This window comes from Rutidosis leptorrhynchoides, unplaced genomic scaffold (genome assembly GCF_046630445.1).
Source record: "Rutidosis leptorrhynchoides isolate AG116_Rl617_1_P2 unplaced genomic scaffold, CSIRO_AGI_Rlap_v1 contig592, whole genome shotgun sequence".
NCBI classification, from domain to species: domain Eukaryota; kingdom Viridiplantae; phylum Streptophyta; class Magnoliopsida; order Asterales; family Asteraceae; genus Rutidosis; species Rutidosis leptorrhynchoides.
In genome coordinates this window covers 4,638-17,375 of record NW_027266813.1, presented here as the reverse complement: position 1 = coordinate 17,375, position 12,738 = coordinate 4,638, and the positions used below count along the sequence as shown (strand labels likewise).

Here is a 12,738-nt window from a genome sequence, read left to right as displayed (position 1 = left end):
CGGCGATTTTTCCATGGATTTTGTCGACGAGCTCTTTGCCACCCCGGTGAGTTATCAGCACATTTTGTCTACCGGTACTATATATGATCAGGCCTCAGGGCATAGCGCAGGATCTCAGCAAATGTCCTACGATATTGGTTCTGGGCAGATTGCAGGACCTAGCATGGGATTTGCTCAGTTTGCGTCTTGGTCTAGCCAGCATCGGTTTCCTCATCAGTCTCAGTTCCAGTTCAGCGATGATAGGACGGGGATCAATTTAGGGACTAACACAGACACATTGATGGGCGATCCATCCACACCGGTCGCAGCAGTCAGGCAGCATGGGTCATCCACTCCACCAGCCTTACCGCCACGAGCACATTCACCTCAGGGCCGTGATCTGGTACCGTCGCCTCCAGCTTGGGGAGGACTGCTTCCAAATCTCTTTCGTCGGTCACTACGGACTAATTTAGGACAGGCTCTGAGGAAGCTTGGGAGTTGCGATGACCGCCGTGGACATCAACATCATTGAGCATTTTACATTTCTGTACTTAAAAATTTTATTTCTGATGATTTCGAACAACGTTTATTGTTGGGCTAGAATTTTATCATTTCTCATTTTATCTCTCGACTTTAATATGTATGATTCCGTATGTTGTTATCCTTATTTCAGCAGATGTTGAGATTTACGTTGTTTAATTTCATTATATCAGTTCGAATTATGTTTCCTACACTTTAAATCATTGTAGCATAATATTTAAAACATAACGTCCAATTTATTGATTATTAAATTATACAATAGTTCGACATAATACAACAAATTGAATTTAGTAAAAAAAAAACTACGACTACTCATCATCATCCGATGGCGGAATACCTTCAAGGCCTCACGGGTTGTACAACATATTTTTCGGAAGTCTGTCCGCAGGCGGGCGACTGATTGGACATTTCCTGATGTTATGATCTCTCGCGCCACATCTTCCGCACGTTGGAGGCTGACGTCGTCTCATGTTCGCGAAATCCATTGCTCCATATCGTCTGAGAGTTCTGGTCCGACTGGACTGGAGTGGTAAACCATACGAGGGTCGTCCGGTAAAAGCTCCCACAACAATTCAGGTCACTGATCCAGTACCGGCACGAAAGCACCACTAAACTGTCTGTACCAACCCTCTCTTTTGTATAAATCATGAACGAGCGTCAATGGATCGACGTTCAGTCTCTGACAGATTTTCATTGCATGCGAGCATGGTATTCGATATGTCTCCCATTTTCAACAAGTGCATGAGCGATCAAGGAAGCGTACAGTATGGGTGTGACTGCCGCTTTCGGGCATCGAAATGTGAGTTGTAACAAAGTAAATAGCTCGACGATTGTTATGTCTCGAGATCTTGTGTTTTCTAGAACGTATTATGTTCGTGTCGAAGACTTTCATCTGTTTCGGTGCAAGCGGAGTGGCACATCTATGAACTTTATTCTGCTCATCTTCGAAAATCAGGTTAGCTTTCCAGTGCGTGGCCTGGACAAACGCCCTGATCGGAAGGAAACGGTCACTTCTCAAAATGTTGTTGTAACTCTCAGCGTCATTGGATGTGGCGATGCCCCATCGGTGGAATCCGTCGTTGTATAGTGTCCACTTTTCTAGAGCAATGCCTCGCAGATAATTATGTGTGGCCGAACTCATCTCCGCAATAACTTCCCATGCCTCGTCATATTTTCGCTGTTGCATCTCTACACCCAAGGCCCAACTAGCAGATTTTAATTCTTTAACTTTAGGGACCCTCTACAACAGATTAGCACGAACGTGCTGTAAGCAATACCTGTGGATATTCAATAATAAATTAATTAAATAAATAATTAGTATAGAACTGAAAAAACGGTTAAGATGATTTAAGCATTACATGTGAACTCCCCAGCCAGGCCATTTCATGTCAAGCTTTTTGATAGCAACCAGGATGCGCTGATGACGATCGGAGATGATACATGTGACCGTAACTCCTAGGACGTACCTCTTTAGGTACTTAAAGAACGAACTCCAACTGTGCTCAGTCTCCTCGTCAATAATGGCATATGCCATCGGAAGATCTTGTTTGCTGTCTTGACCATCGCAACAATCGCCTTCTCCTTGTACGTCCCTTTTAGATGTGTTGCATCAACAATAACTACTGGATAACAATGCTGAAATATGAGTCTTGCGGTTCCAAATGCCTAAAATACGTGCCTGAATAAATATAATTAAGTATTATATTATGTGGAATTAATATTAGAGAGTGTAAGTATTATGGTTTTCATTAGTCAAACCTGAAAATCTTTGGCGTCCTATGATGAATTCCATCCACCTTCCTGAGCTTCCATTGGACCACTGTCCCAACATTAGAGGCTATAAGTGCTTGCATGTAGCGAGGCAATTCGCGGAAATTTGTCTCCGGAGTTCCGTAGACCATGTTCAAAGCCACTCTCTTGCCATCCCAAGCTTTTTTCCTGCCAATATGACAACCGTATTTTTCTTCAACGCCGGCTTGAATTAGCTTAAGTTCGTAATTTGGTTTAATAAAGATCTTTTCGAGTATGACGTGGGCAACAAGATCTTGAGAAACATTATTGTCATCACGTCCGGTGTTGGATCCGCCACAATTATGTCTGTCACACCAGACAACCACTTGAAACGTATTAGTCTCTTTACTTTTTGAAGCTCGCATCTTCCAATTGCATACATCTCATTTTTCGCATACTGCAGACCAAGTTCTCGGTCTAGTCTCCGCCGTGCAAAATTCTGCTCCCCGACTTAATGACCACATCTTTACCGCAGTCTTAACTTGCTCCTTGTGTTTAAAATGTGTTTCGAGCGTTATGGTATTTGGGTCACCATTCCACATTGTTGGTGCATCAGGAATTCGGCGGTTGCTACCTCATCCGATCCATCCATGTTGCTATACACATGATAAACTACTTGTACATGTGTCTCGCGGGAATCGTTGTTATCCTCGTCTGAAGAAGGGACGTATTCCTCATATTCTTCCTCGGAATCATTTAACGGCAGGCCCGACAAAGCTTCCTCGTCATTACCTTCCTCGTCATTTGACTCTTCCCATTGCCCGTGAGGATTACTGGTCTGTCCTTCGGGACGGTAAGCTGATGATTGTCCGGGATTATGATTTGGAACGTAACGGATGAACAGCTCATGACTCATCGTCTGAGTTCTATACACCCATGCTAGTGTGGCGTCATCATGGATGAGGATATATTGTCTTTCACCAATCACATTTCTGTATACAAATGGGAGTTGCACCTCTTCCCTACAAATTCCGGCATAAGAGCACATTTTATGCGAAAATTCATCGTAACTCTTTATACGATCAAGGACAAACGTTGAGTCGCAATTGCTAAAGCACTCGAGCCTGCCATTCACAAACTGTAAAGAGCTATTTCGGAACAAATTCAACATGATATGACCATTAAAATCCATAGTAACTAAAAATTAAACTTGCTTCAAGAAGAAAAATTATCGGAATGTATTATGATGTATTTTGAGAGAGAAAATTATTTGAAGAAGAAGATGAATGAATTTCTTTCGAACGGAGAAGGTGGTTTATTTGGAACTTTCATCCAGTGTTGGCATTTACGGATGGACTAGTCCATCAAAACCGTGTTGATCACCTTTTACCTCTCCACTGCCCACTTTTAATACATAAAGAATCTTTCGGAGTTGAGTACACCGGATGAAACATGAGAAGCAGCATTGACTGACATGCTCAGTTTTCATCTGGTATTTTCAATATCGGATGATTTTATTTTTACTTTTTATATTTTGGCGTTAAACTCATGACACATTTAATTATTACAACTGTTACATCCTCAGTTTTTATTCGGTATTGACAATACCGGATAATTTGTTTTTTTTTCCCTTAAATTCATCCGGTAATGGAAACACCAAATGGTTTTAATTACAATTAACACACGCTTAATGATTCGGCATTGAGAAACCCGTGAACATTTGTTTGTGTTCACGTGCTAGGGTTGAACACCACTTTTGTAACGCACCCGTAGATCCTTATCGATCCAGTCAAGTTTGAGATTTTCCCAATTAGTTAGTGAAAGCGAAAAGTATTGTCTACTGTGGTATGGCAAATTAATTCCTGGTGACCTTAAACATCAAAATCATAAATTTTATATCGCTTGTTGTCCAGATCAGGTTCCGTATTGTAAAGATCGAACGAAGCTACCTATCTAGAGTGGATTGCCATGCCAATTCTCAGGTTGAGCACGACATAGATATATGAAATGAAGTAGTGTCGGATTGTAGGATTGTTACAACTAGAGTTGATCCGTTCCTAGGTCAGGCTTTCAAAAAGGTCTTTTAGTGATCTGATTATGACTTTAAACTTTATTTGACCATTCACTTTAGCCCTTGAACTCATAATCATGACCAATTGTGTCCCCAACGTAATTTTGTTTTTTTATTCCTCACATCAAAATCTATTAGTTTCATTTAAATCCTTAAATTCATTTCTTTCAATATTTTATATTTTATTCTTACATGGCCTACGAACTCTAATTGAACCTACCGTTCCACGTTCCTAGATCTATTGTTCGCGCCGTGTTAGGATTTACGAGTTTTACGGCATTGGTTTCAAATCATTAGGAATTCATCTCTTTAAGACAACCGTGAAAAACATTGCCTCCTACTTGTAACGTAGTCTTAAAAAAAATAGGAATGTTAGAGATGTGTTCCAAAACTCATCTTCTTATTTTCGAATTGGTATATGTCACGTAAAAATACACAATAATATCTTCGTTTAAGGTTACCAAAAGTAAAGGGAAATGTAAATTTTATGAAATAATTGATCACGCGTTTCATTGTCATAGAAATAAAGAAGCCTATGAGTTCCAATAAGTTAGGCTTCAGAGTCTGTTCTTTGACTTTTTCTCGCACAAGATGTTGAATTTTAATGTATTGGGTCAGTAGTAGCTGTGGATCTTGAAGGATGGATCACAAAATGTCTCTGAGCCAATTTCATTTCAATTATCAGATCCCATTGTAATTTAATCAGCTCCCTGCAGATCACATTCATTGCACGTCTCAACTTTTTGAGACAACCGGTCTCCAATTTTTTCTCGATTCTCAAATTTTCATGTTCAAAGTTATTTGGATGGTAAATATCAAAAAAGTTATTTGGATGGTAAATATCCAGTCATGTTATCACTTGGTACAATATTATTTTAGAAAGATGTTTTTATATGCATTCAATAATATAGTATTAATTTGTCAAAAATACCTCTATGAATTTTTAAGGACTTTAAAGTCCAAATTAAAGTCAACTAAGGATGAACTAGTACTTACTCATTAGGGTTAAGCTTCCAATTAATTGATATTGACCCTTAATAGTATAAATTTACTACCTAGGACAAGACATTTAATTTTACACTATTCATTCGGACAAAAACCCTATACAAACGCCAATTATAGCTAGGGCTAGAAACCCTAGTTCTTCTGGCCATCAACGAGATCCAGCCGATCACCGATCAAAGCGAGCATTATAGACCATGTTTAATGTTTAAGTCGCAGACACTCAAATAAAGGGTGTGAACTCCTCTATTCCAATCACCGACCACCACAAGAACATCATTGGTTTTTCTGACGAAAGAACTCTAGCTAGTATTAACTTATTAGGAACCATTACGCAGGTTACTCTATAATTAATCAAAACTCGAGATATGATTTAGAGTTGTGAGTCGTTGAAAGAATAAGAGTCACTTTAAGTGAGACAACAATTAGGTTTAGTAGTAAAACAATTTTAAAGTGTCAATTATCTAGTAAACATTTAATTAAAGACTAAAGATGAGTACTAAGAATGAACTAGTACTTACTCATTAGTAGTTTTCTCCTTTAATTATTTTGGGTCTAACGGGTCAAATTCATAGGTCAAACTGTAGATTATTGGATTGGTAGTAGCTGTGGATCTTGAAGGATGGATCAGAAAATTTTAAAATCTACAAATTAAAATAGATCTATTAGATTGACACAAATTTGAATAGATTACAATTTTAAAAGCTGAAGCCATTAAATTAATGTGTTATTTGAGTCGGCGCATAAGTCCGGACCTATTTTTCCATCTCTAAAAATCATGATGTGAGGCTTCAGATCAGTGGATCGAAGTGGGTGGTTTAGTAACTTTTAAACATTAAAATAAAAATACTTTAAATTAATAATGCTTTAATTTAATAATGTTTGAGAGAGTAGACAAACACAATCTATAACCAAAAGGGATCATTACGTTTTGGACCCTAAACTATGACCTGACACATGCTTGAGCCTATAAACGGGGGCAACAATATGTGTTGTTCATTTGATCGATTATGTTTGCTCGTAAATGTCCGTTCACGTGCGGTTTATTTTTAAATACGATCATATACGAACGAATAAATTATTTTGTTCATTTTTTTATGAATGAAAATGAATATAAACGAACATGATAGTTCATTTTAGATCGTACTTTTAATTAAGAAGTTTATAACATAATTTGATTGGCTCAAAATATTAGTTAATAGGAACATGAACGAAAATAGACAAAAAAATAAAGTTAAATGTGGAAAATAAATGAACAATAAACAATTTATTGTTCAATTCATTTTTGTTCGGTTCGTATTTGCTCGTGTTCGTTCATGTACCACCCATATATATCCATAAACAACAAGACATCGCATTTTGACCACTTAAAGAGTCGGCTACAGTCGTAGGGGTTGAAACGAAAGCGTGGAGGTGAAATATGGTATCGTGTTCTCAGAACACGAACTTGTCAATTGTGTGATTAACAACGTCGGGAGCTTGGAACGCGAACATGATTAAAAAAAATAAGCAAGACCGATCATGCTATTTCCATTAAAAAAAAAATTTAATTTCACGCGGCTGAGTCGTCTTCCTCGCGGAAGCTTTCTCTCTCCTCGACAACTTTCTCACTCCTCTGCCCCGTCTCCGTTCTGGAGATTCCGGCCACCTCCGGACTTGGTTCCGGTACCAAAAGATTCCTTTCTTCATAACGAACACGATGGTACCATTTAATTTCACTAACTCGCTTTCGTTTTTCTTAATTTTTGATTCAAAGTTTCGGTCAAAATTTCTAAAACGTTCCAATTAACCCAATTCCTTTTAACAACATGTTTTATAGGTTGTATATAGTATTTCTACGATGAAAACGAAGTAAAACGACTAAAAGAAGGTTTCGGAAATTTCAGATTTTTTGAACTGTAGTCGTGCCGATGACGTGCCGGTCACTTTCCAGCCGGCATTGAACATGATTAATAAAGTCGGGAGTTTGGAACGCGAACATGATTAAAAAAAAAAGCAAGATCGGGAGCTTGGAACGCGAACATGAATAAAAAATACATAAAATAAGCAAGATCGGGTTCTGAGAACCCGATCATGCTATTTCCATTATAAAAAAATTGTTAATTAAGTGGATTACCACCTTAATGACAGGGAGATCGGGTTCCTAGAACCCGATCTCTGTATTCTTGTTCACGCCCACAAAACCATCATATTTTATGTCTACATTTCAAAACGAAACGATATTTTTGTAATTAACTCATTTTGATAATCATAAAAAAAAAAGGAATATTGAAAGAAAAAATTATACTTATCATGATAAATTGTTAATCCGATTCGAGATAGCTTAAAAATAAAATAAATGTCTCTTCTCCATCATATGATTCATTAACGATACTTTTGCAATTAAAATTTAATCGAACTCAAGAAGTCTCGTTAAATTGAAGATGTGAAATAACGGCGGTGCAAACTCTTGTTATGAATATGTATGTAGGTATTGTATGATCCAATTAGGGTTAATCAGAATTGATTCAGAAATAAACAAAATTACAATTTTGTCCACTCATATTGCAACCCTAAGAATATGTTTGGTAATTGTATGGTTTGATAAATTGATGTCAATTATGCAGTTTAGCCTATGTATGGTCGATGTGTAATTATGTTTAATTGAAGCGTCTGAATTATACATCTCATTATGAAACAAATTCATTAATTTTTTCTTACTTATTAAATATATAACAATTATTTTTTATTATTAAAATATATTTTTTTTTTCCTTTTTATGGAAATATATACAGATAAGAGTATCCATATTAGAATAAAATTATATTTTTAACCTTTAGATTTTTTGAATGGAAATTTATGTCATTTAAAATCACATGTAACTATATATTACGTGCAATATTCCTAAAATCAATATAATATTACTGCACATCTTCTTATTGAGAAACACATTAACAAATGGTTTTTTTTAAAAAGTAAAAATAAATAATTAATTTCTGAAATATAATTTTAAAATTAGCATATATATGGAATCAATTTAACGTGAAATCATTTATATCCTCCTTTTTGATAGATCAATGATGCCAAGCTTTGTGTTGAATTGATTTTTTTATTTATTCTTTAAATGTTTTGTGTTCCATTGCTTGAATCTTAGTTTAGCCGGTAATTGACTGATCTATACTTGTAATTTCACTGAAACAGTACTCATTAGTATTAATGCTTATTTTAAATCTCTAACTTTCCTAGAATAAATAATTCATTAGGGTCTTCAAAAAGTACAACGCACTGTATGCAAATCTCACTTTTTGCAAGGGCGATCACTGCAATTAAGGTAGTCTCTCTCTATATCCTGGTAATCCTAGCTAATTTTTGCACTCAGAAAAACCGAAAGAATTTGTACTCATGTGGCACTAACAGGGACTTTAGCCGTAATTCTGAAAATAGTATTAGCTAGGGAAAAGATTATTAAAGAAGAAACATAAAGGTATGTTAATTAGTTTATAACGATGTTTGAGTCACGTATATAGAAAAGTTGAACAAGAAATAATAATACTTGAACAAGAAATAAAAATTGATAATGCAAAATAATTCTCGAATTATATACTAGAAACAATAATACTTGAAAAAAAAGTCGTGGGGAAATAAATGCTCGCCATGGTAAATCGTCAATTCAATTAGTTCCTGAGACTTGAAGTAGTTGTCTCAGTGCTCTCGCTTCAGAAACCTATCAACCCTTATGAAGTCTATGTTGCTTTTGTTCTTACAGATCTTTCCTTCCTAGTTTGTTTTCAGGTCTTGTTGAAATAAGATAAGATGTCAGAGGAAATCAATTTTCGTTGATGGGACGACCTGATACCAGATGCATTGGGTTTAATCTTTAAGCTTCTTCCATTTGAGGACATTCTGACAGCAGTTCCTCTTGTTTGCAAATCATGGAACAAAATGGCAACTGGGCCGTATTCCTTGCCGGAGATAGATTTAGAAGATTTGTGTAGAGGCTGCCATCCTGATTACACTAATAGGATGCCGTCTGTAGTTGTTGATACTCCAACTTTATTTTGCCATTTTGTCTGTTTAAATTAGAGGAGGTTGGTTCCTACAGACTCTGGTCACATCCCACTTGAAGCAAATTTGAGATTCCTGGGCCAATTAAAACGAAAAAAATCATGAGAACTTCAAAACTATATGGAAGATTGAAAATAGTACCAGCAAAACAAGAAATATTTCCGGTGAGTGAAATCTATATAAAAATTCAAACTCAATATTAAGACATCGTGAAACTCTCAAAGACCATTTCAAATAAAGTATATTGTACACACTATTTAATAAGACTATCTACTTCAATAATGTTTGCAGGCCTTATTATCAATCATCTATAATACCCTGGATTAAAAAAAATACCCCCGAAACAAGAAAAACCTTGAAATTCATCAGAAACGTCGTCTACTAAACCAAAATAAAGATACAAAAGCAATTTATGATTGGAGTAGTGATAACGGTGGTTGGATAATGCAGTTACACAGGGAGTAAATAAGATTACAATTCTTATTTTGATTAAGTGTACTGTTCACAAGATATCAACAGCTCTATATGTACCTTTCACAATTATGTAGTGAACTATTTACATCCTCAATAATTTACACCTAACATAAATGGAATTTATAAATAAATTAACAAAACAATTTTTGCCCCTTCACCTAATCTCAATACAACTTATCCATTTTATGATGCAACAGTTCAACTATTAAATTCTAACAAATATTCAAGTGAATCTAAATCCTTCCTAAATACTGTCTATCGCTATAAGTAAATCAATGTCTCCTCTCCTATTCACCAGGTGTCAAAACCATCGAATTAATCTGTCAGTCTATGATCTTATCTTTTTTTTTTATATATATATAGATATTTATTTAAGTAATATTAATAAAACGAGAGAACACATCAGGGGTCGAAGTTTTCGACAATAATATATGAAGCTCTGATGGAGGACCCTAATTCTAATAGAAAAAATGATGATACATACAAAAAAAATCATGGACTAAACCTCGCTTATCCTCGATTGAGGACAAGAAATTATGGTTTCGGAAAATTATGAACTTTTGGTATTCTGTAGAAAATAATATTTTTAGCTTACTGTAAAAATTTCACAATTTTTGGACAAGTAGAAATTATTTAATTTGCTTCGGAAAATAAAAACAGGTTCGGTTTTAGTAAAATTACTAAAATAATCCTTCTTTTAAAACTGACAGTTGGTATTTTTGTAAATACTTTTAAAACAGAAGGTTAAAATTGACTTTAAACGTAGGTGCGGGTGATTTAAAATCAAACCGTATCAATCAGACGGAATCAAAACGAGTTGAACCAAAATAAACCGAAAGAACCGATTTTATACTGTAAAATGACCATAAAACCATTGACTTTCTATTTGACCGGAAGACTTACGTTAGTATTTTTGTAATTACGTTAAAATTGAAAGGACATTCTAGTCTTTTGACAGAAAAATCGATTTTTATTGAGCTACTATAAAAAGGGACTGGACCGGTTGGTCCAGTCATTCTCTTCTCCTTCCTCTCTTCTTCTCTTCCCCGACTCACGCCGTTCTCCTCCCTGCTTCGACGTCGTCCGTGCCGATTCCGGCGACGTCGGAGCTCAACCCACATACCAAAATGCTCCTCTCAATACAAGGAACACGATTCTATCGTCAATTTCGTCTAAACTCAACCCGGTAAGCTTTAATTTTGATTTTCCTAATTAGGGTTCATACGACAAATTTGGGGTTTTTGGCTAATTTTCATATATGTTGTTCTACGTTGGATTCTAATCGTTTTTATGTAAGTTTTACTTTAATTTAACAAGAAATTGAGTTTTGATTTTTACCTCGAATTCTTTATTTTCTTGTGAGGTTCGATTCCGGTTGGGAAAGGTTTACGGCGTCGAGGGGAAGATTTTTCACCACTGGAGCAGGCTGAAACTCGGCCGGATTCGGCTGAGTCAACTCGGCCAGTCACTGAGTTGACTCGGTCGGTTGGCTCAGTGAGTCGACTCGGTCCCCGATCAAAGATAAGTTCCTAATTATTTCCTGTTATTAATTTCTTTCCGTTAATCTCCATTTCACAGTAATAAAGAACTTGCATGTCAATTCATAGTAGTGTTTTTTTTTTTTTGGAATTACCTGTTAAGCTTGGCTTAGAATTGATTCTGCCATATGTAGGACATGTTTGTTGATTAGATTCAATTGAAAGGCTGTACTGTGGCCGACCGGCAATTCTGGGTTGATGATGATTCTGTGATGAGTTGTCTTGTTTGAATTTCAATTGTAATGTTAGGCAAAAGTTTTGCATGTTGAATTTGGCTGGGATTGGTTGCATGTATTACCTGTTTAGTATATATGGAATGGACTGAAATGTCCCTTGCTTGGCTGCCGGTTGGAAGTTGTTAAACTGTTTTGGAATTAAAATGTTTTGCTGACTGCTGCTCTGTGTGCCTCTGTTGACTGCTGTTTGATAGTGTTTTGGGAGTGTCTAAGTCAGTTTAGAGAGTGAGAATTGTCTGCTGATAAGTCTTTGGCAGTATAAGATAATTTGCATGTATTTTGCTGAGTTTTAGGGCCTGCCAGCTCACTGAAATGTGGCTGGCATGCAGGCTGCTTTGCAATGACTCATTATTTGCTGGATTGGATTGTCTTACAGGTGTCTCAAGTAGTGCTTACTAATCTGTTGTGTTTTGTGCAGGTGTTGGGGTCAACAAGGCTCATTTTTCCTGGATTTTGGGCAGCTGAATTGGCAGTTTTGGTGGACATAATAGGGCTGCACAGGGCTAATTATGTTTGCTGGCTGGACATGATGTAATAGTGTAGGCTTGTCATTACATATTCTTTTAATTTTTGATATTCAAGACATGTAATGTTTGGCTTATATATGAATTAATATTTTGTTATACTACACTAAGACTTGTTTTTAAAACTCTATTTGTATTTGTTATATAAGTTCCTTACAAAACTTCTATCTTAATATAACTTAAAGAAAAACTTTATATCGAATAATTTCTTTTGCGACAAGTTTTCGTTAGAATCGTTTGTTAATTATCGTTCGTCTAAATCGAAACCATTCGTTCATCTAACGTCAAAAATAAAAATCACGTGCGTCAAAATGATTATTTTATTTAAAATCTATCGACACGTCGACGAAATTTACACGTTTTTCTAAGCTCGATTTAACGAGTCGTTATAGTAGATCTAAGAGAGAGGATAGAGGAGAGAGCTGAGAGAACAGAGAAAGGCCCCCTGTCGCCGGAGAGGGGCGGTGGCGGCGGGGAAGGAGAGGAGCTAAATAAGATTTTTAAGGAGTAAACTTGATTAGAGATAGATTAAACCTATGATTTTATCTACCTCAAAATCTAAACAGGTCACTAACAACAATTGAAATCTATTTCAATAA

At 36.0% G+C, this 12,738-nt stretch overlaps 1 protein-coding gene across 1 annotated transcript; it reads right to left on the bottom strand.

Moving 5' to 3' along the window:
- Positions 1 to 1,096: 1,096 nt before the first annotated feature.
- Positions 1,097 to 2,675, bottom strand: LOC139884716 (uncharacterized). Its single transcript, XM_071868707.1, has 4 exons — positions 2,278 to 2,675; positions 1,886 to 2,111; positions 1,283 to 1,759; positions 1,097 to 1,198 (listed from the first exon to the last, which is right to left on the bottom strand). The coding sequence occupies exons 1-4, from the start codon at positions 2,673 to 2,675 to the stop codon at positions 1,097 to 1,099; spliced, it is 1,203 nt and encodes a 400-aa protein (XP_071724808.1).
- Positions 2,676 to 12,738: the final 10,063 nt, after the last annotated feature.

Excerpts from the sequence above, each read along its gene's own strand:
- LOC139884716 (XM_071868707.1), bottom strand. The coding sequence starts at position 2,675 with ATGCGAGCTTCAAAAAGTAAAGAGACTAATACGTTTCAAGTGGTTGTC. Across the intron at positions 2,112-2,277 it reads AGGACGCCAAAGATTTTCAG|GGACGTACAAGGAGAAGGCG; the intron begins GTTTGACTAATG and ends CACATCTAAAAG. Across the intron at positions 1,760-1,885 it reads TGAAATGGCCTGGCTGGGGA|AGGGTCCCTAAAGTTAAAGA; the intron begins GTTCACATGTAA and ends AATCTGTTGTAG.